This window comes from Enoplosus armatus, chromosome 6 (genome assembly GCF_043641665.1).
Source record: "Enoplosus armatus isolate fEnoArm2 chromosome 6, fEnoArm2.hap1, whole genome shotgun sequence".
In the NCBI taxonomy this organism is placed as follows: Eukaryota; Metazoa; Chordata; class Actinopteri; order Centrarchiformes; family Enoplosidae; genus Enoplosus; species Enoplosus armatus.
The window spans coordinates 18905013-18927423 of record NC_092185.1 but is presented as its reverse complement, the minus strand read 5'-3'; the positions used below and the strand labels follow the sequence as shown (position 1 = coordinate 18927423).

General features: G+C 41.8%; 1 protein-coding gene across 4 annotated transcripts in view; it reads right to left on the bottom strand.

Moving 5' to 3' along the window:
• The window catches only part of btbd11b (BTB (POZ) domain containing 11b), a 62268-nt gene that overhangs the window by 17940 nt on the left and 21917 nt on the right, over window positions 1-22411 (bottom strand). For 3 of the 4 annotated variants that reach the window (XM_070906830.1, XM_070906832.1, XM_070906833.1), the window contains one exon: window positions 4109-4276. In XM_070906830.1, coding sequence (XP_070762931.1) covers window positions 4109-4276 — 168 coding nt within the window. Of the gene's footprint in view, window positions 1-4108; window positions 4277-10964; window positions 10984-22411 lie in introns of all 4 variants that reach the window. The other variant, XM_070906831.1, reaches the window with a different exon arrangement.

Genomic DNA, 22411 nt, shown 5'->3' with positions numbered 1-22411 from the left:
CCATTTCCCTGCTGTGGTAAAATGCGTTTTGAGCTCCACATCCAATAATAATGAATGACGATGTTCAAGAGTGTTTTTTAATCAGCATTAATAACTAATATTGTATGACAAAGTACCCATCGGGAAATGTAAGGCTAAACATGAATTATTAATACCGGCATTATTATTTTAGTGCTAAATATAGTTGCAGGTAATAAAATTTGTGAACAAGTTAAAAGGCCACAAAGAAGTCAAGTCTGAAGGAAAGAAGGTAAGTGTCCATTACTGGAGTTAAAGCTGTGAGATATGAAACACAATTTGAAAAGTATCACAGAGTAAAACCAGAACTGATTTCATTTTTGCTCCTCGTGGTCTTGCATGGATCAGTAGGTATCTGCCTGGTCGAAGGATGAATCATTGGAAAAACACAATAGACTGTTTTTGTTTTCCATGCAGGGCGATATTTGTTGGCATCATCTAAACAACTCCCACAGTTTGCGGGTTGTTTCAGGCTGCCATGCTCAGTAGATCTACAGTGGATGATCTCCACATTGCAAAACGTGAAAATCGAAATTAAGAGTTTTAGGCCGGCCTCTGAGGGGGCTATGGATCTACAAATCTTGGGGGACTTGAGATTTGACAACCTCGAAACATTTAGGATTTACTAGATCTGACCTCCTTGGTGTTTTATGGACAAAAAGAAGTGTAATGCTTCGTATGGTAAAATATAAAACACTAATATATCTAACAGATTAAAGGAGCAGTTTGACATTTTGGAAAATACACTTATTCCCTTTCTTGCCAAGACTTAGATGAGAAGACTGATTCCACTCTCATGTCTGTATGATAAATGTGAGGCAACACATTTGACCCTGGCTAGCAGTTTTATGCTACGCTCAGCTAACCATCTCCAGGCTGTAGCTTCATGTTACAGACATGAGACTGAGACCAATATTCTCATCAAACTCTCTGCAAGAAAGATAATAAGCATATTTCCCAAAATGTCCAACTGTTCCTTTAAAGTAAGAGAAGGCGGTTCAGTGCATGATGCTGCTGGTGGTTGTGTGGACGTACCAACCAGCACAGAGAGGTCGCTGCCATTTGACCTTGTATCACTTTGTGGTGGTGATATTTTTCCAGCCGTATAGATTTACATATATATGGAGAGAGCCTACATGTATTTTGTGTCGGCGCCTCTAAGAATAGATTCAGTAACATACAGAGTTACACAAACAACGCCGTGCGGAACATATTTGATGCAGGTTTTTGTCCGGCGTGACTGAGTGATGATGACACACCAACAGTCCTAATAACTGCAGCATTTACGGCACTGTCATTTCAAATATGCTAATTTGGCATTTTGGCGGAAGAGAAAATGAGAAAATACAAAGAGGTAAATGTGGCAAACCTCTAAAATTGAGTCTAAATGCCAGCGCAAAAAAAAACAAAAAAAACTGTCCCTGCATCGGATGCAAATTTTTACAGCAGTGGAGCAGCCAATGTTGTTTTATTCTATGAAATGTATTTAAAAAAATCAAACTCTCATCTGTCTTTCTCTCTAACCTTCCCATCTTTTATTCTTTTTCTGTCTCCCATCTCGCGCTCCTCCAAATACACAATGTGACAGCCTGATAGTGCAATCATTGCTGGCTATTCTGCTTTTCTCAATTATTCATTTTTTTCTGTGTGTCTGTTTGCAAATCCTATAGTTATTTACAGAATTCCTCTCCAGAGCTGATAACATTACCACTGGACTAAGCTCTGCTATTATCCATCGGCCGCTCTGTTGTCTCAGAGTGTGTTTGCAGTGTCAACATGACAGAATGAGTCCTTGCTTGACCTCATCAATACAACATGGGCAGAGGACTGGCGTTTGCAACCCTCCCACCTCAGCCCTGAGAAAACATACAGTGAGGAGAATTGGCTCGCTGTTTATTCTGAAGATAAATGTTTACACTAGATATACAGAAAATATTTTTACAGCCTTGTCTTGACATGCCGATGCCATGACTACAGAAACAGACCCTACGGCCCTTTCCCCATTATTTAGCTTGAGGATTTTTTTCTTTTAATATTGTCATGCACATTAGGAGATAATCTGTGCTTATGCGACTGAATTTGTTATTCTTTCTGTCAGAGGACAATGCAGCACTCAGATGTGTTTTCTGGAATGAGCTGCAGAGTTGCACACTACCAAAAAACAAAACTATTCATCACTTCCAATGAGCATCTTGATTCTGTGATTAGATCTGATTATATCAAATGGGGAACATGAAGCTGTGTCCTCGTGGTTTGCAACGCAGCTTGCCAGAGCAGATTTATTCAGGCCTTTTGAAAGTTTGTTAGAAAGTTTCCCCCAAAACAGAAAACAGTGGAAACTTTAATGAAGGCCTCGCGCTGAACTTTGCTTTGTCCTCGGTTTTTGTGAGTGAGGACAAGAGGGTAAAACATAATCAGTATGTCTTTTCTCAAATGATGCAGAAAACCTATTATTATTATTATTATATAGAACCGACTCCTAAAGCCTATGTAAATGACTTCGTACTGTATAAATGTATTCAGAAAGCATTCACGTGCCAATTGTTCTTTGAATAATGAGTACATTGTGAGTGGACAGACATTCAATTAACTTTTGGAGTGCTTGTCAAACTTATAAGCTAAAATCATTTCTTAGTGAATGGCTGCAGTTCATTAGAACTGCTCTCTTTGACATTTTAACTCCCACTGATTCACATTCATTTAAATAGGCACATACACATGCACAGCAGGATTATGATACAGCGATTTACTGATCGCACAGAACAAAATTTGTGCCTTATTAAACATCTTATTATCATCAGCCAATAATGTCATCCAACTGGAATGAAGGAGACTTCTACCTGACCAGAGCCGCACTCCTTCAATTCAACCTGCAATCAAAATGTCTCGTAAATTCCTTAAAGGGAGTCTCTAAAAGAGTCTACAACCATGCTAGAGGCTCTGTGAGGCTGTACTTAGGCATGTCCACATGCTAACATATGCTACTTTGTACTAAGCACAAAGTACAGTTGAGGCTGACAACAATGGCATTAGGTTTGCAAGTATTTGCTTATAAACCAAAATATTGGACAAAAGAAAATTGAGGCAAAAAAAAATCACAAAAATGGTGGCGCTAAAGAACAGATCAAGGGATCACCAAAGTCATGAGGATTAATCATCAGGGGACCATGAATGTCTGTGCAAATCCAACATCCAGCATCAGCCCAAAATTACAACCGTCAGAAATTTCAGCTATAGGCCACAGCTACTATCTTTCAGCCAAATTGATTAAATACGCACAGCTTTTTAAATGTATTTTTGCCTCACACTCACATGTCAAAGATGCTACGTAGACACGTAGTACGTGGACACCCAAACATTATACCCATATGTGGCTTTTTGAACATCTCAATTCAGCCTTCACTCTTCTGGGAAGGCTTTCCACTAGATTTTGGAACCTGGCTGCAGGGATTTGTTCCCATTCAGCTGCAAGAGCATATACAGCATGGACCGTTTTCACCGAAGACATTTCGACTTGTCACAGTATGAAAAGCACAGGTGTGAATAATGAAATTAATGATGGCTGAATTCCATTTTGCTGTTTCAGTTTCAAGGTCCTGGTATCGTGCATGCTGGCTCACTGTCACACTATCACGGCTTACTGGGACGCTTGAATAGAACAGAGACATTGTTAATGTTATTAGTAACACCTGTGCTTTTCCCTCTATGACAAGTGTCTGCTATGAAAAAAGCCTATTAGTGAGGTCGGGTGCTGCTTTTGGCTGATAAGGCCTGGCTAGCGGTTGGTGCTCCAATTCATCCCAAAGGTGTTGGGTGAGTTTGAGGTCAGGGCTCTGAAAAGGCCACTCAAGTTCTTCCACAACAAACTTGGGATACCATTTTTCTATGGATCTCTGTGCACCGAGGTATTGTCATTTTTCATTGTCATTATTTATCTAAATTATCATCACCTGACAGGACTGGAGCGGTTGGGCATTAATTGCCTGGCATTTTGACTACAGATCGTATTGAGGGAGGGCTCAACCTGACTTTTTTTCCGTCACACACACACACACACACACACACACACACACACACACATACGACTCACTGAGCTCAGAGATGCTGCCCACTTTTGTAGCCAGTAAACACTGTTCAATGGAGCGCAGCTCGGGCTGACTGTAGGCGTTTCCCTCTCCGCTCTTCCCCGCTCGCTGCTGCTGCTGCTGCTGCTGCTGGTCCCTGTGAAGAGTCAGACCCTCAGGTAGGCTGAGCACACCTGCCAGAGAGAGGGAGAGGGGCATTACATCGATGTCATGGTAGTCTCATTATTTCTCTTTATCTATTTGTCATTAAGGTGTAATTATTTGTGAGTGAGAATCTGAATGAGGAAACGATGGAGGCCGTACAAGGTAGTGATTATGTATCCTAGTTGCACCTGTCAGAAACTTCTCCCAAAGGTAATAATGTGTAATATTTCAAAGGCGTTTTCATTAGTCACACCTCTGTGTGTTAGTTAGTCTTCCTCGCTCTGAGGGTGACGAGGCAGACTGCTCTCCATCTCGCTTTGCTGTTTCTTATTCCTCTGCAGCTTCCTGCTGCACCCTTCTTACCGTTTGCAGGGTGTCAACTTGTGAAATGGCTGAAAGCAGTGACTCTCTGCTTAGCCCTTTAATCACTTAAAAAAGTAGCTTTGATTTTAATGTCTCCTTTCTCATAATATGCTGCTAATTTAATGCACACACTGCCTGCAGCGAAGGTGACATTCTTCATTCATCTTGCAGGGGCAGACAGCTGCTTATAGGATGATTCATTTCACTTTTGAGACAGTGAGACAGTATTTGCAAGGGACTGTGCGAAAATGATTAGGGCGGTAGGGGGTTCATAAAGGGGGAGGGTTATATATTATTTCTTTTTGGGAGGGTTGTCTAAATTCTTTTCGGGAGAGGGAGGTGAAATATGTCATATAAAGTGAGAGTGATAGCTCTTGGTTCAAAAATAACATTTTGTTATGTTTGCCATAATCTTGGCAATAGCTAATTCAACTTCTATTGTGTGATCTAGTTTCTATGTGAAAATGATTATTCCATGAACATATTAAAAGAGTACTCGGCTGATTTAGCATTGTCTGAATCACGATGGACAGTAAAAAAAAAAAGATCAAAGCCGATGCAGCAGAACAAGAAAATCGTCTTTTTTATTCCAAGCATTCTTCTTCCGTGTCAAAACCTGGCGCATACATTACCCACAATGCAACTCGGCCTAATGCAGCCTCGAACCACTTCCTTCTACAGATTCTTTTCATTTTCAAACTTTTAGTCTTCAGCCCCAACTGACGCTGACTTAAGTGACATCACTTGAGGCAGTTTCATGCAGCTCCGTCTGGGGCCACAAAAGGCTTTGAACAACATCTTTTTTCACACGTGCAGTAGTACTCCTCAACACCTGTGAACAGACTTTGATGTGTAAAATCAGTGGAGGTTTCAATTGGATTACTTGTAATTGTATATTCAATAGTGCTATATTACTTTGAGATATTGTGGGCAGGATGTTGCAACTTCAAGAGAAAGGTTCAAAGAAAATAATGAGAATGCTGAAGCCTTGCCTTTTAAAAAAGTAAAACATATTTTTAGCCTCCCTACTCCAACAGTCCCTAACAATAGAGAAAATTAGGTTAATTAGTGTCAATATCTCTAATATTTCCTTTGAATATAGAGCAACTAAATCTTAAAATGTGCTGATTTTAAAAGGCATGCTGCTGATGATACTCGACTTTTGCTTGCTATTAATCAAGCATCATACAAGTAATAAAAACTGCGTGGCAAAAACATCTGGACACAGATTTTTTGGTAATAAGTCACAGTTATTTAGCTCATATATCTACAGACCAGCTGTTTAAAGAGCGGCAGCCAAAGCACCATCTCATCTACATCTTTGTTCAGGTCAGGCCAGAGAGCTACTGACAACCTGCACGACTCTGGAACAAAGAGCAGGAGACATCGCCATCTGCTGCACCCGTGTCAGGTGTCCTAAACAGCTGCAGTTTTCAGCCAAGAAAGTTTCTTTCTGTTTCTGCAGCAATTTGTCTGCAGGTATCCGAAACACCTCCTTTATTGCTCACAATGTGGCAAGCAGTTCTGCAAACTCCAGGAAATCAATCTTAAACCATTTAAAGCAGCAGGAGGGCTACCCTGGCACCCTCCTCACTCCCACTTTCTTCTCAAACAATTACATACCAAAGAAAATAGCCCGCTCAGAGCGTGACCACAGGATTCAAGACCCGCCTTTATTGATGTGCACAGTCTAAAGCACGCCAGGTGTGAATATTGGCTGGATATTGCACTGCAGACGGCATAAAAAAAAAAGTGGCTAAAGGTGTGTCTTCTACTTCAACTCTGTCACAAACATCTGTATGTTTTATTTATCCATTTTACTTGATTTGATTTTGTGTTGGAGGTTGATCCAGCCACAGTCGCAATCATACAGGACTGCCAACATGTATTGTAAGGCTACGTGAGCAGACCTCGGACCTGACACTTGCTCTGAAAAACATAAATAAAAATACCTTACTGTGACACTTGAGCTTTAACTGTCCAGCTCCTTAACCTTGGTTCAGGGGACTAACAGGAACAGCTGACAGTGAAGTGCTGAATGCTCTCAGGATGGACTGAGGCAAGGTGACTCACTGGCTCTCTGTGTCCTAATGCAAGGCACTGCCCACCCTCAGGGAGGAAATGATGGAGCTCTTACATGCCACGACTAGCCGCTCTCTCTCTCTGTCTCTGTGTGCTTGCGTGATGAGAACTCACTATCACTATCCTCCTCCTGATCGTCACTGCATCAGAAATCTCCCTGGAAATGTAATGTTCTCAGGTTTCAAACTACAAGTATACCAGCACAAGATGTTTGAAGTTGTTTACAGGCTATAATAATCATGATAGAACAGTTGGTTATTGTTTCCGGATGTATAGTGGCGAGAGATGATATTGGACACCTGCAATTCTTTAAGCGGACTGGCCCTGCTTGCCATATGGCATACACTATTCAGAGTCGCTGAGGGGAGGGGGCTGAAAGATGCTCCAGGCACGACACTGTCACTGGAGAAGAAGTAATGGGCGCAGGAGTTCCCATTAAGATGTCACCTTATTCTATGATAGGCAGCCGCACAGAGGAGATCCAGTACATGGTCAAACACAAACACCTTCACGGCCAGAAAAAAAGCCACCTAACAAAACTCCAGCCAGTCTTCAGCTTCAATTTTTAAATTACATTAAGTATTTTGGCTACATATTTAAAGGGATAGTTTTGGGAAGAATGCTTATACCACTCTGGTGTCTGTACAGTAAATATGAAGCTAAAGATAGCGGCCAGTTAGTTCAGCTGAGCACAAACAATTTCTCGGTCGGGTGCCATGACTTCCTTGAGTCTTGTTGTCGCCATGAATTGCCAGTCTTTGTGCTAAGCTAACCAGCTGCTAGCAGTAGCTTCATATTTACAGCACAGACATGAAAGTGGTGTCAAATTTCTCATCTAACTTTTGGACAAAAACGTGAATAAGTGTACTTCCCAAAATGTCAAACTATTGCTTTGATCTGATTTCTGGCAGTAAGTGTTTTGCTGATTTGTTTTAGATTGTTCCATACATAAAAAAAACCTCATTATGAGCTGTGCAATAATGCTTTTTTTTAGAGCTTATATACTACAGTGACACTAATGCTGTAAATGAAAAAGCAAACAAAATCCTTTATTTTCGTTTTCACATTGTTTTCTCTGGGTCTGTCTGCCAGGGGGCCGACTCCTGTAGTTTGGATCCACCCTGACTTGTCTCAGGGTTGACTAGAGCAGTGGGGCAGGGACGCTGACCTCGATGTGGATCCTACCCTGCACTTAAATCTATTTTGGAGTGACACACGGAAAAATGCACTTCCTCAAACACACTGCCACTCTGCAGGAACACCGGCTTTGGGTTTCACGGACAGATAAGACAGCATGGTCGAGCTTTGATCTTGCAAATCATGAATGAACTTTACAAACAGGTACACTAAAGCCGCACTTGGACGCAACTGTAGTATTTGATCCAGGGTGATAAACAGGCAGAGTGACGGACAGAAAGAAAAGCAGAGAAAGGTGAGGAAGTAAGACAAAGACAGACAACATGATGCACAGTTAAAGAGACATCAGAAAGACTGTTTTAGTGTAGCGTTATGGCTCTAAAGGGTTAATCATGTTGTTACTGTACATGGATCACAGTAGTGCTGCCCCACTCTAGGCTCCGGCTCTGCTCTGCCAGGCCAGATGGCTACCATATGTGTACTGAGTGAGCGAGCGATCATAGAGGGAGACATAGCGAGATGGAAAGCGGGAAACAGAGTAGTGACGTATGTTAAGACGTGTTAGAATGCCTTTCCTTCTCTAAATAGCTGCTTTATTCATACTGAATAACCTTCACCGTGTGTGGAGTTGTAGAAACGGAGGTGTGAATATGAAACAGTTTTTTTTTTTCTTTTTTTATGAAGCAGTGTTGTTATGCCTGGAAAGACTGTAAATCTCCAGAGGTACGGTCCCAGTTTGGGTTCTCAGGTGACCACAGTATGGTCTGAAGCGGCCACAAGTCTTTAATGGGTTAGTCCTGTGCTAGCCACAGGGGTATAAACGAGGCCCGCGAGAAAATACATGTGCACATACAAACGTCTGTTTAAATTAGGAAACTGGCAGAGGGAGACGGCATGTGAACACTGGATGAACCACACACACATACACACACCCACCAAATATACAGTCAGTAGCTGCAAACAAGTTTATTAGCAAGCCATGTTGCGTACAACACCGAAGTGCGTGCACACAAAAGCAGACATGCACTGATAATTATTAGTAATTAAAAAGTCCTAATCCCAGGCACTTCATGTCTTGTTGAAGTGGGATGTGCTCTGCAGAGAGAACAATGTGTTCAGCTAAATCCAAACTGAATATTTCCTTTTGCAGGGGCAACCACGTTCAGGAAACAGTCAGTTGAGGACTTGTTGTTGGTGTCCCTAATGCAGAGGACTGAAAAAGCTATTTTTTTTTCCATCGTGTGTCGCTCTGAAAGAAACGCACATGCCTCCTGATGTGTTCTTGTAAGTATGAATAAACCGCTACAGGAAACACATTCTGACGGTAGGTTTGTACTTTTGTTCAGATCATCAGTAAGAAGAGCCCCGCTGTATGAGTATATCAAACCTCTTAGCTCTTGTTTTAATAAAAGATTTATAACGAACGCAGAAAAGAACGTGATTCTGTACTGGTCCGTTATTGAGCCCCTTCCTCCAAGCAGAGGTCAGAGGTCAGGCTCAGATACACAACAGTGCCTCTTAGAGCTGATACGGAGCCTCACATCTTGTTCAAGGACACTTCACTAAGGTTCTGCCTGCTGACACAGGAGGCTTAAACAATCCAATTAATCATTTCGTCACCCTGCTGCTGTCCTGTGCCGCTGTTTATTGAATGGTGCGTACAGTCTTGTATTAGATTAGATTTTCTTGATTGAAGTCACACCTCATCATTGACACTCCTTGACGCAGGTGTCCGTTAGACACCAAGAAATCAAGACAACAAATGTGCTCACAGGCTGATTAAGTCCTGTTAAATATGGAGCCTGGTCTCTGCTGGCCAACAGCGCTGTAATCAGAGAGCTGTTCTCTTCCAGTTAAGTACAAATTTGCAAAGGTGTATCTATGTAATTTGTAAAATAGATTTTTAGAGCTGCACTAATCAATTCTTTTTTTCTATTTTACAAAATGACCACATGTAATGTGAAAGGGGTCTCTTGTGGTGGCGGACCCGCAGAGAATTATCACCCAACTCTGCACCTGGCCTCAGCTCTGCAGAGCTGTTTAGCTCATTGTTTTGGGTTTACACCTCACTATTTTAGCTCGTTTTAGCTCAGTCTCTCCACACTCATCAACTATGTTTCCAGCTGCAGCAAGAAGCTGTTTGCAGTAAAAAAAAGTTCTGATGAACTAACTGGCATGGCCGTACCCACCATTGAGGACCCTGTGTTTACTTTCTTCACTGAGACAGATGAAAATGACTCAATCAAAGCTGAGCTTTGGGGAGGGAAGAGATACGAGACAAGACGAGGAGAAAAGGTGATGGAGATGAGAGAGGAAGAGCAGGTATATATATATATGGAACCCTATAGGCTCAACGTAACAACAACACAAACACCTAGCATAGTTATAGTGTAATACCATAGTATTACTCTATTAATATATTATTGATTCACACACATTTTCATTATGTTTATGTACTGTTTGAGACACATTTCTATAATTCAAATCCAAAATGATGCAAACTCAAGCACAAAGATGAAATAAAGAAGGTGTATATAATTTGACTAAATTCTTTTTAATAAACTTTGGCAGGAGAGACGAGTGAGGAGAGAACAAAGAGCAGATGGTGTCTGTCGGGTGAATTTCCCTTTACTTGAACACTTTAATTAAACATTGTGAACATTCATTTTCAGATGTTTTGTGATCATTTTAACCTCTTCTGTATTTTCAGATTGTTCTGTGGATCATTCATTGAAACATTTTACCTGACTCTCATGCTACTGCCCACTGACATGGTTTTAAAGCTATTGTTATCCAATTTTTTGCTGTCCAAACATCTTAAAATAGCTCAGTTTTCGGACTTTTTAAAACGCTGCGTACAGCCATGCCCACTGGATGCTATCTGCCCAGCACCACACAGACACAGTTTGCGTATAGCTGGTGAACAGACTGTGAAGGAGAGTGGGTATTGGACTTAAATTCGCCAGGTGGCCAGAAACGAGGATCCAAATGAATGCTAATGTTGTTTTGTATTTACTGAATGTGTAAACAGGCTCGCCTGCACTTTCACCATAACAACTTTCTTGGTGAAAATATGTCCATGTTTCGTTTACAGCTGATTCTGCTTCACCCCAGGTCGCAAAAAGTTCTTGATACAAGTCAAGTGTCCATCTAACTCAGTGGTGGAAAACCACGGAATAATGGCATTTATGCATTATTGTGTGTTCATTTGAGGAACATTTTAGTCCCCTCATCGCTCCGCACAGATCTGATGTTTTCGTCCGCTGCAAATTTTCCTGTCTTCAGTTTTAGTCACATGCTTCATGCACGTCATGATTTATTCGCTGTGTCTGCATTTTGCTATTATCAACAAACTTTTTCTTTTCCACCTTAGGCAAGTGTAAAAAGTTTTTTTTTAATTTCCAGCGTTTCCACTCAGGTTTAAAGGTTTGTTTAATGTGTTTAATGTAACAAAAGGTGGGTGGAAATGCACTTATAGAGGAGTAATCTACATTTCAAATGTATTTTTACAAACCTACTTTAAACAGCTGGTTCCAGTTCTTGTGTTTGATTATTGGTGTTCTCTTTTGTTTACATTTTAATCACAGATTTGTCCTTTAATTCTTCTGATCAATCTGCCTCATCAGTAATAAAAGCTGATGCAGAACTTATTAGTTAGCATCAAGCAGCTAGTAAGATAAGTAAAGATATTAGAGAGATGAAAGGTCAGCTGAGTGGAAACTGAATCACTGAATCATTGCAGGCAGCTCGGAAATAGCAACACACAGGAACTAAGAGCTAAAAAAGGAGGCAGACGCGAACAAGTCAAGCAAAAAACACACAGTACATACTACACAAGTCATCAACACGCAATAGACCATACACTCAAACACACACACAGAGGGAGGAGTTGTGACGGGTGACCGACGCACAACAAGGACACAACTAGAATTACGCAATCAGAGGGAAACCAGCCTTCCTGCAGGCTGTGTGTGATTCCACCCCGAGGCAGCGGCTCTTTCGCTATTATTTCTCTCTTTTCATCTCATTTCTTCTGTCAAGGGTAATAAGTCTGTGTGTAATATCCATGAGTCGAACACTTCCCGCAGGATGCTTTCCAGACAATACTGGCAATCAGCAGCAGCAGGGAAAAATCTGAAGTCACTGAGCCGTAATCTCTCTGCTCACCCTGCACTACCTCTCCAAGAGTCTTAAAAAGCAGCGCTACGGTATTTTCTTCCTCACAATTATCTCATATAATCTGATACGGGGAGGGGAAGAAAAAAGTGTGTGGTCTTTGTGGTCTGTCGCATTACAGCAAAATCAAGGATGGATTCGCTGTGAATTCTGAGCGAAAAATATGAAAAACAACAGACACAGCAATCCTGCTAAAAGCAACCATGTTCAGAAGTAATTGCTCATTTAGCACTGAGGGCACTGGAGTAATTAAAGGATATGACTAATGTCATAAAATGAGATTTGCTGCAGGGGGATATTTTCCTCTTGGTCATTTTAACAGGGTGACATCATATAGAGCTGCTTGTAAACACTGGGAGCTTTTAAGTGACTCTCGGACATGAAAACTCAGCACCATAAATATGAAGCAAAAGTGCAAAGTAGATAAGACGATAAATCCTTAAGGCAGGCAAGGTACAGTCACTGCCTGCATGCAATGTGTGCATGTCTCACTGTTTGTTCCTACTTCTGTGTCTGTCTTTATGTGTGTGTGTGAGATGAAAGTATTCCCAGGAAGTGTGTGGCGTGCATCTAGATTCCTGGTCAAAAGAGAAACAAACCACAACTCTCATGTACTATTAATGGTGTTTACCAACTTGTTTACAGTATCTTCTCTTTAACGAACATTTCTGCACTGCACATTTCTGTAACCCTGAATCTACACCGAATATTCTTTTTTTTTTTTTTTTTGCCTTTTCTTGTGAGAAAACTCACTGCAGCAGCTATATTTCCCCACTTCCTCACTTTTAAAAGCAAAAGATTGACAGTAAAAGAGGAAACAGGCAGTGAACAAGACATTTACAATGAGGGGAAGGGAGAATGATTCAAAGTATTCTGGGCAAAACATCACACAAAGTGCTGGACATAAAGAGCGATGACTCTCATGATGGCGTTTCTCATAATGGCACAGTTGAAGGATAACTCTGGATAACTCATCTACATTCAACCGTTTGTTAGGTTTCATTCTATTTACTTTCTATTACTTCCTATGACCCTTTTCTATTATGTCTTAAAAGGCGCACACATACATTCACACATGCATAAGCTGCTGTCTGCGTAACATCCATTCCATATCGACACCTGACAGCCAGCCACAAAATGTATCTCCATCTTCCCTCCCATGAGTCCCATGTCTGCAAACTGGCGGAAATAATCTGATAACTGCTGTCATCCCAGCAAACAGGACAGACCCCTGGCGTCTTGTGCGTCACTGTGGAGTCACGTCAAGCGCTTGCCCTGCTCTCTCCTTCCTCATTTGCTTTCTAAACACTGGTTTGCTGTATTCACACACGAGTCAGTTATCAGTCACCTGCATGATAACACACTGCTCAGTGTAGAATGAAGCCTCCTCCCCCCTGCGCTCCTGTTCACATGAGGATACAAACACAATGTCACAGTGCGTGTTTGAGAATTCAGTGTGTATTTTCTTATGTGGAGGTTTGACTTTATCTGAATGGTGCATGTTTATGGTTTTATAAGCCTTTATTTAAACCTTCCAATACACTAACAGTAGATGAAGCAAAACAGCACAGAAATTACTCTATGACAGTCGAAAAAAACAACACTCCTTCACCTAATATTGTTATTATTAGCATCAAAGAATTGCTTGAGCGACTTATCTGACTTTCTTTTTCCGATTGTTGATTCATTACTCTTCCCTGAGACGTTTCAGGACGGGAGACCAGCGGTTTATGAGGCATAAAGCTCCAAATTGCTCCGTAATTGTTAAACTCACCTAGTGTAATCTATCATTCTGACTTTGCAAAGCGGCTGCGTGTAGCACAGACACAGACTGGAAGTGGGCCATGCCTGGCAGAGAGTGATGAGGCCTGGGGCTGTGTGCCGCTCCCTGTTGCTCCCCCCCACCCCTGCACCTCCTCCGGGGGATGACCCTCACTGTTGAGGGCCTCCATTAGCAAATATCCCTGTCACTTTGATAATGTGAGAGCACTTGTATCAGAACTGTGATCATTCAATTTTGAACAATGCTCCAAACCTCCGGGGAGGAGCCCTGGTAACCTCAACTGTATTGCTTATTATGGAAAATGTGGAAAGTCTGACAGAAAACAATGTCCTCTTTGTTAAGTCTTGAGAATAAACGATTACTCTCAGCCAAGCTGTAATTGAGCAATTTGCAATATCACTCATTAAATCAGTCATGCGAGCTCACCTTTCAAAAAGACATGTCCTCTTGCACTTCTAACCCATAAAACTCAAGAGACAGACACAGTGCTGCTACATCATGCATCACAAATAGCAAAATAATATGCGTGCAACACACAAGCTTTTCAAACAAGGATGTGTTCCTAAAGCAGGATTGTTATTGCAGGTTAAAAATGTCACAGCCCATGCCAACAGTACATCATTTTAACGAAACACACAAACCGAGCCAAAGCAAATATTGAAGGTATCGTATTTTGGGTGTCTGCCCTGTACCAACTGACTCCAGTCAGCTGCAGGCAGCAGGTAGGCCGGGTCTCCCTCCACATGTTTTCCCAGCCTCTCCCCCAGGCATACTGGCTCTGCTGTGAGAAGCACGGAGGGTGGAGGAAGCTGGCTGGCAGAGAGCTGGAATGTGCATGCAAGCTCACAAACTCATCCCCGCGCACACGCCCAGAACGTACACATCTGCGGTACGTACGTCAGTATCCCTCTTTCCCTCTGTTCCTGCTTCACTCTGCAGCGCTGTGAGATTCATACACACCGCATGCCAGGAATATAAATGCAAAAAGGGAGTCATTGTTGAAACAGCCAAGTTCAGTGTTCAACTCTCCACTCAGTTCCTTGGGTGGGGTTCACTTAAAGAGTTTAAAACAGCAAAACACGGATACTGAAGTCTTTCAAAGACACAAATAGTGCACTACTCAAACTGTGTAGCTCACAGATTTCTGACCTCACACACATAGTTTGTTCTAAAAAGAAAAAAATCTCTTAAGAAATGTGTCTGAACGACTTGATGCCTCAGCACAATAAATCAGGAAACCAGCACTTCTCTTCCTCCTGTTTATACTCTTCTTCCCTCAGTGATTATTCATCGTCACCATCAAAATGCATCTCTGCTGCTGCACCCCACTAACCAGCATAGCCACATGTCCCCACATGTCCCATCACAGTGTCGTGTCCCATATCCCTCCCAAGCCCATGAAGGGGGATGCACAGTCCATCATCATCAGGTCACTCATGCTCAACTCATTAGTGGTAATTAATGGTGGCCAAGTCCCAGGCTGCCCCCAGGCGCTATGGAGTCCAAACCTAACCCGGGCGGTCCCCACCCCGCCCAGTGGAGACAGGCACAAGTTGTTTTTCTGCTTGGTTGGCTGTGGCACTTCATCTGTGCAGCTTAATGCACTTGGTTGCATAGCCAATGCTAGAAATTGACCAACCTCAGAGAGCTAAGATTAAAAAGTTTCCTCGTGGAGAATGATAGTCTGACTTTGAAGTGAAGCGGCCTTTGAGCCGCACATGTGATGTTTTGCTTTGAAAAGCATGACTGTTCGCATGAGATTATGTGACGTGTGTCCACATGCATTAACACCTCAACAGAAAGTACACTTATTAAACGGTATGATTTGTCCTTCTCAAGGTACTTTGGAGAAGCTATGAATGAAGGCTACGCATGAAGTACACCAACCCATTATCCCAAATGGGTGTAGTGTTAACTTGTTTTCCAAATGTTCTGCTTGCCTCATTTCTCCACTTGAGGCCAACTTCTATGGTCCCAAAGTCAGTGAGGCATTAATGCAAGTCAAGTACAGAGAGATGCAGGAAAGATTAGCACAAAGATGCCAATGACCGGCATTATTGAATGCATGATTGGTTGACTGCTATTGCACAAAAACTCTTTTTAGGCAGTCATTATTAATTGCAGTGAGCGGGCGAATGACATGAGAATTCGTGGACTTGTAAGCCTTGTGCTCGGCTTATGAGTCCTGTGTCTTGTTCAGCAAAATGAGAGCAGTAATACCCAGAAGCCTGTCATAGTTTAATATCATGCTGTCAACAGTCTTGTGGTAAAAAGTCTCCACACTGGTATTAATAGGCTTGTGATTTTTTGCTCAGACTGCCGTCCGTTCTTCATTTGCATCTTGTTGTCGCGCTGCTCGCAAGTAATGAGTTCCACAATTGATTTACTCTGTTCACGTCACTTAGTGCCCTTAAGCCATTGACAGCAGTCTCTTCTGTTTTCACAATAGACACTCTCATATGCATTATATAATGCTGACTTGGCTGCCAGGGGTATTAAAGCCGGGTTCTTGATGGAGGGTTTGAGTATGAATAGAGGGCCTACGCCTCGAACTGAAATCTGCCTTCTCGAGTTTTCCAAAACACTCAGCTGCCTGTTCCAATCAGAGGGGGAGATCAAAGTTAAACCTCGGCTCGGCCATTAGACTTGTGGTCTTCACTATTTTCTTTCAACTTTCTCCAACAATGCCCCCTCTTGGAGTGAACCCATGAGTGACCCATGTGTGTATATGCTTGGTATTAGTGCATGTTAGCGCGCGATGAAGTGCCTCAGAGCATGCGAGCTGCCTCTATAAGCGCGTATGTGTTTTCTGCCTTACTAGAGATTAGCCTGCGTGTCCGCACACAAGGTCGCTAATCGTCCTTTGACTCCTTTCACGTAAGATGATTTGAAAGTGTGGCAGTAGTCTATATGAATCACTTCATGCCACGTCACATTAGCTACCTTTATGTTATCCATGCAGTCCTCTCATTCCCCCAGCCATGTCAAAGTGATGGATGAATGACAGTGACACAGCCTTTGAATACGTCAGGGGCCATCAACCAGATGTTTCCACCACGTAGATGGACGGCATCAAAGCATATCAGCTTTCTAAAAGATAAAGATTTGAGGTTTTTCATTCTGAGTTTGAGTCACTTCCACTTCCACAAAGCGACAAGCGGTGTTGAACTGGAACCAAAGCCTTGAAATGTCCTGACAGTGTGACTCTCAAGGCCACAGTGAAGCTGAGATAAAAGTGTATACAGGTAGAGTCATTTTTGATAGAATGAAAGAAGCTATAAAGGTCTCTGATTAGCATTCAGGCCTTGAAGGTGAATAACCAGACTACACCAACAGGGTAACAAATTAAGGCCAACTGTTGTACATTTTTTTCAGTCATGTCATTCATCTGAAGTACAGTAGGATTCTTGCTTGAGGCAGAACGCACATCAGTTCTCAGTCTGACCATTATGCCTGATAACAATCCTTGTTTTAGTAAGTGTACCTACCATGACCATTAAGTGACTTCAACCCACTCACAAATTGAGGTTTTTCAGTGCTGTTGGTCTAAACGTCTGCCTACATGCTGCTGCTCTGCTACATTGCCTCAACATTTTTTTTTTCCCAATATTCAAGGTTCATCCTGAACCTCAGCAGGGACCCGACCGGTCCAAACTGATTGATGTGGGAACAAAGCACAGAAGACGGAGAGAAAAATGGATCCTCAACAGCAGTGTGTCTGAATCAAGAGATAGAGCTTCCTTGAAAACAAACAGCAAAATGGCATTGAGGGCTGCAAGCTGACATCTTGACAATCAAATACCACACTGCACTTCCTCAAAGTTTGGAGTCCCTGCTTTGAGGGCATTATGGGAGCTGCTGTTTGGCAGGCACGTTGGTTTGCATGTCCTGGCAGCAGTGCAAACATGTCTATAAACGCACAAAAAGTGAGGGAGATATCTAATTGATACGAGTTCTTTATAGGAATAGTATGAACATTTAGGAAATAAATGTTTATTTGCTTTCTTGCCGAGTAATCTTTCCCCCTTTTTCCAGTCTTAAAGCTAAGCGAAGCTAACAGCCTGTTGGCTATAGCTTCATATTTAGCATACAGACATGAGAGTCGTATCAATTAGCTCATCTAAATCTGGGAAAATGTGATATTATGTGTGAAATTGTTGTTTGCACATGTAAATTTGAAAAGCATGTGTGCCTATATTGATAATCTATCACTTCATATATTAGTTACCTAAATTATTTAAAAGGAAGGGGAGTACATGGGTGGAGAAAGAAGCGAGAGGAAGGCAGGCAATCCTGGGATATTTTTGCCAAAGAGATTGTCAACTATGATGTGCCACCCTCTCACATTAACCCCAAACTCCCAGTGAAAAGATGTAGTGGGTGAGGACTCTGCCTGTTCTTGCACAGTTACATTCAGACATATTTTGTCTGTCCCAGTACACCTGGCAACATAACCTTGAGCAGCAACAACTGAGAGGAAATGAGTAAAGATTAATTTGTTAGCTCACAAGAAGAAAGATATTACTATTTTTATGATGGTGGTTTGAGGCAGGTAGGTGGCCAGGGAAATTGTTTGTGGAGAGAGCTGCCAGTCCTGGAGAAATTACCTTAAAGTCAGACTGTGTTGTGGTCAGACAGCACAGCAGGTTGTGTATTCTGCGGAGCTCACAGTGTGATGGGAGGATGCAGCAGATGAGGCGTATGAAAGAAAAATGCTTAGGTATACTGAGTTGGCTGCAGAGGTAAAGCAGAAGGGCTTGAAGGCTTGAGTGGAAGCTGAATGGCAACAGTCAACCTCAACAGTACCAGTCAATGACTTAGAAACTCCTGTGTGGAGGTCAAAGCAGAAAATGTGCGAGAGCGGGAGCTTCAACGTACTGCGTCGTTGTTGATGGAGGGAAAAAGCCACTAAAGAAATTTCCCTGCTTTTTTACTTACTGGTTGCAAGTAAAATATGTAGTGCAGTGTGTTTTCTAATATGACAGGTAGTTAGCATTAGATTGTTTGTTGCTTGCAAATGGAGCACAATTACTTTGCAGGTGATAGGTTCAGCCTTTAAAGGAATAGTTCAACATTTTGGGAAAAGCTAAAATGCTTTCTTGCTGAGAGTGAGATGAGAAGATTGATACCACTCTCATAACTGTACGGTACATATGAAGCTAGAGACAGCAGCTGGTTAGCTTAGCTTAGCACAAAGACCAATGATTTGTTTAATTTGTACATTTGTACAAACCTGCAGCAAATAAGCATATTTCACCCAAAAGACATTTTCAGGTCTATCGTACTACAATACTCTCATGCATGTACATTAGGGTGAAGAGTTTTTAGTCGCTGCAGTCATTTCTCCTCTCTCTGTTAGCCATGAAGAGATCATTCACAGGTGCAACTCCAGTGTATGAAATGAAGGACAAAATCCACAGTCCTCCTTCGGTGCAGAAACAAATTCTAAAGTTCAGCTGAAGCTAATACGAGGCTTCAGAAGTCTGAGTTAAGCCAGATCAAGTGGGTGGAATTCCCACTTTCATATTAGCTTTGGCTGAACTACAGAATGCACTTTTGCACAGAACAAAGACCGTGTGCACTCCTACACTGGAATCCTCCTGGGAAGGGACCCCGCAGACAATAAGAAACAAAGGAAAAACTGCTACGACCAATAAGAAGAAGAATCCAAAACACAGTGCTGCCCCTTGTTGTCATCAGCTAAACCACAACCCGTGTTTTCCTGATTGGTGTGGTTTCCAGCTGCTGGGCCTAATCAAATCTCAGTGGATGTTTTCCACTCATCTCACCAATCTCATACTGTGAACTGGTTTGTTTTTGTTGTACTATCAGTGTTGCAGCTGAAATAAAGACCAATCTAGAGATTATCTGGTAATGTGGGGAGTAGGAATAATGGTAATTTTCTGTTATTTTCTCTTTTGTTCTTTTTCAAGGATGCTCTTGTCTCTGTCTGAGCACCCACTGAAATGTTAACATTAGGCAGCTGGTAAATGACACTTCCTGTTGGATGGTCTAAGAGAGTTATGAGATGTCCTCTTGTGGATTACTCTTTTATCCTTATGAACACTAACAATGAGTTATGGCACAAGTAGAAAAATTTCAAAACCCTGCGCTTTTGGTAAATGCAACATTATGACCAAACCATTAGTATCATGAAGTGCCTGCCCGAATTTTTATTTATGCAGTGATTAATACAACAGCTAATTCAAAATGAGAGGCTCCTGCTGCTGAAATAAAGAGCCATTGTTTGTGAGAATTAAGTCATCCATTGATCTTTTTCTTTCCGTCTTCTGTCCTCTTCTCTCCACCCACTCTCAATGAAAGAAAACTGATTATGCTGCCATGCAGCAATGACAAACAGGAAGACACCATTACAAAAAAAACAAATGGAAACCTATTGATTTAAAGCATACAGTGACATCTCAGACAAGAAGGCGCACCAGAATTAAGGGTGAGTGATCAGGAAAATGCATTGCTGGTGGAAACTGCCTTGCCATCTTATATTTTCTGCCTTTATATTGTGTTGAAGATGCACTTTTTACTAAAAAAACAAATACATTTGATGCAAGTGTAAACTTACTTTACTTAGAAGTGGCAGATAGAAAGCATTCAGTATTCAGTCTCTCAACAGAGGTACTTGACAAACCCTTTCCCTGCAAGAAATGCTTGGGCAACAATGATGCTAAAGTTTGTTTAAATTATATATATATTATAATACAAGTGCAGTGCCCAGCGCACAGTGCTCATTTTAAGTCAACACTGATGCGTAGCCATGCCAACATACTGGTTTTGCTGGGGTTTTAAGAGTGGAGTGGCGATATTGAGAACACATGGCGTCTATGGGTACATGCTTTATGGTGTCCCACAAATGGTCTATTAATGCTTTTTGTTTAACTAATCAAGGAGAGAATACAAGCAAAACTTGAGATCCTAAAACTCTGAGCCACTTTGTTTTTAATTAAGTTTCTATTTCAGTGAAACGAGGATGAACACACCTACACACACACACACACACACACACACACACACACAAAGAGGAAAACACTGTGAATCTTTGCGAGGCAAACAAATTCTGACAAAAAATAAGAATTACACTGTTAATCATCCAGCTGTGTGACTGAAAAGACAAAACAGCATGGAAGGCATTGGTGATGTGTAAGGGTGTCTGACTAATATCTCTCTAATTGCTGTCCAGCTCAAATGATCAATAAAGTTAATTTAGGTGAAGTGAGACTGCAGCTTTTCATTTGTACCCTGAATTAACAAGAGAACAATGTGCCAGTGTCTGATCTTTAAAACACGAGTTTAATGGCCTACAGTATATATTGAGAGTATTGTGAATAAAGGAGAAGTCAGTGGAGTAATTACAGGCGAGTGGTTTACTGATTGCATCAAGAATGAAGAGGAGCCTCGGTGGGCATTACCATCAGCTTGTGAATGGAAAGGAAGTCAGTCAAAATAGCAGCTTGTACCACACCGGTGCCACTCGGCCCCTGCAGGGAGTTTATATTTGCCAGAGAATTTTTATTTGCCAATGAATGACTGGCAAGCCATTCATATCCTCCCTGAGGGGATGGTGTTGGCGATCCATTTCTTTACTCCAAAGCAAAACAGAAGAAAATCCCTGATAGAGTCACGACAGCACTGTTAGACCTGGGAGATTAGGGGATTTTCTTTGCTTTATCTGTCACATGCAAGAAAACACCTCCGGCCGATGAGCAGAAAATAGAACTCCAGGCTATGTTTTGTGTTTGCCACTGAACCAGGATCCAGCTTCTCATCAGACATGGCAACCTCCTGAAGGACAGGTAATCGGACTCCGCAGAAAACGTCTCAGCACCAGACGGCAGCTGTGCTCCATGAGGGGTTTCATGTGTGCGAGCACGCTCACATGCACAAACAAAAAAGAGATGTGTGTGTTTTGCTCTCCTGTAGCTGTGGTGAAACTACAGGTGTGAATAATTCACTCTGACTGCATGAAAGTGACTGTGGTTCAAAGGGACATCAAAATATTCACGACTGATTATATGGTGCTACATACATGCTTGTGGCTTACTCACAGTCATATACCGTCATATCCTTTGTGGTGGGGCGAGCATGGCATAAAGTCTTGGCAGGGTCAGGGGTTTACCTCATAAATAAAATAAGGGACTGTAAGAAAATGATTAGAGGTGGAGAGATATATTTTTGCTGAAGGGAAGGTAGTAAGTAGTAGTGGAGAGCAGCGAGGGTCTTTTAACTTTTTCTCATCCCAGATTCCTTCAAAGATTTGATTTGATTTTTAACGCTGTACTCTTCGGAACAGCTGTCTGGAGGAAACACTACTCAGACATCATAATAATCAATTTTAAGGGACAGTCAGACATCTGATCTCCTACAAATCAGGGTATATTATCATCTGATCTAATTCATATATAGTAGAATCCAGAGATCACACATTCTGTGGCTGCATGTTTACTTAGCAGCTCTTTATTTAAAAATAGGGTGGCTAGAATATTCACAGCAATATTAATTGTGTTGTGTTTGCCATAAATATATTATTTTGAGATAATGGAGGGGAAGGGAAGCCATTTTTCATATTTTCAAAATATCAAGAACACTTGGTAGGGTCTCTCCTTTTCCT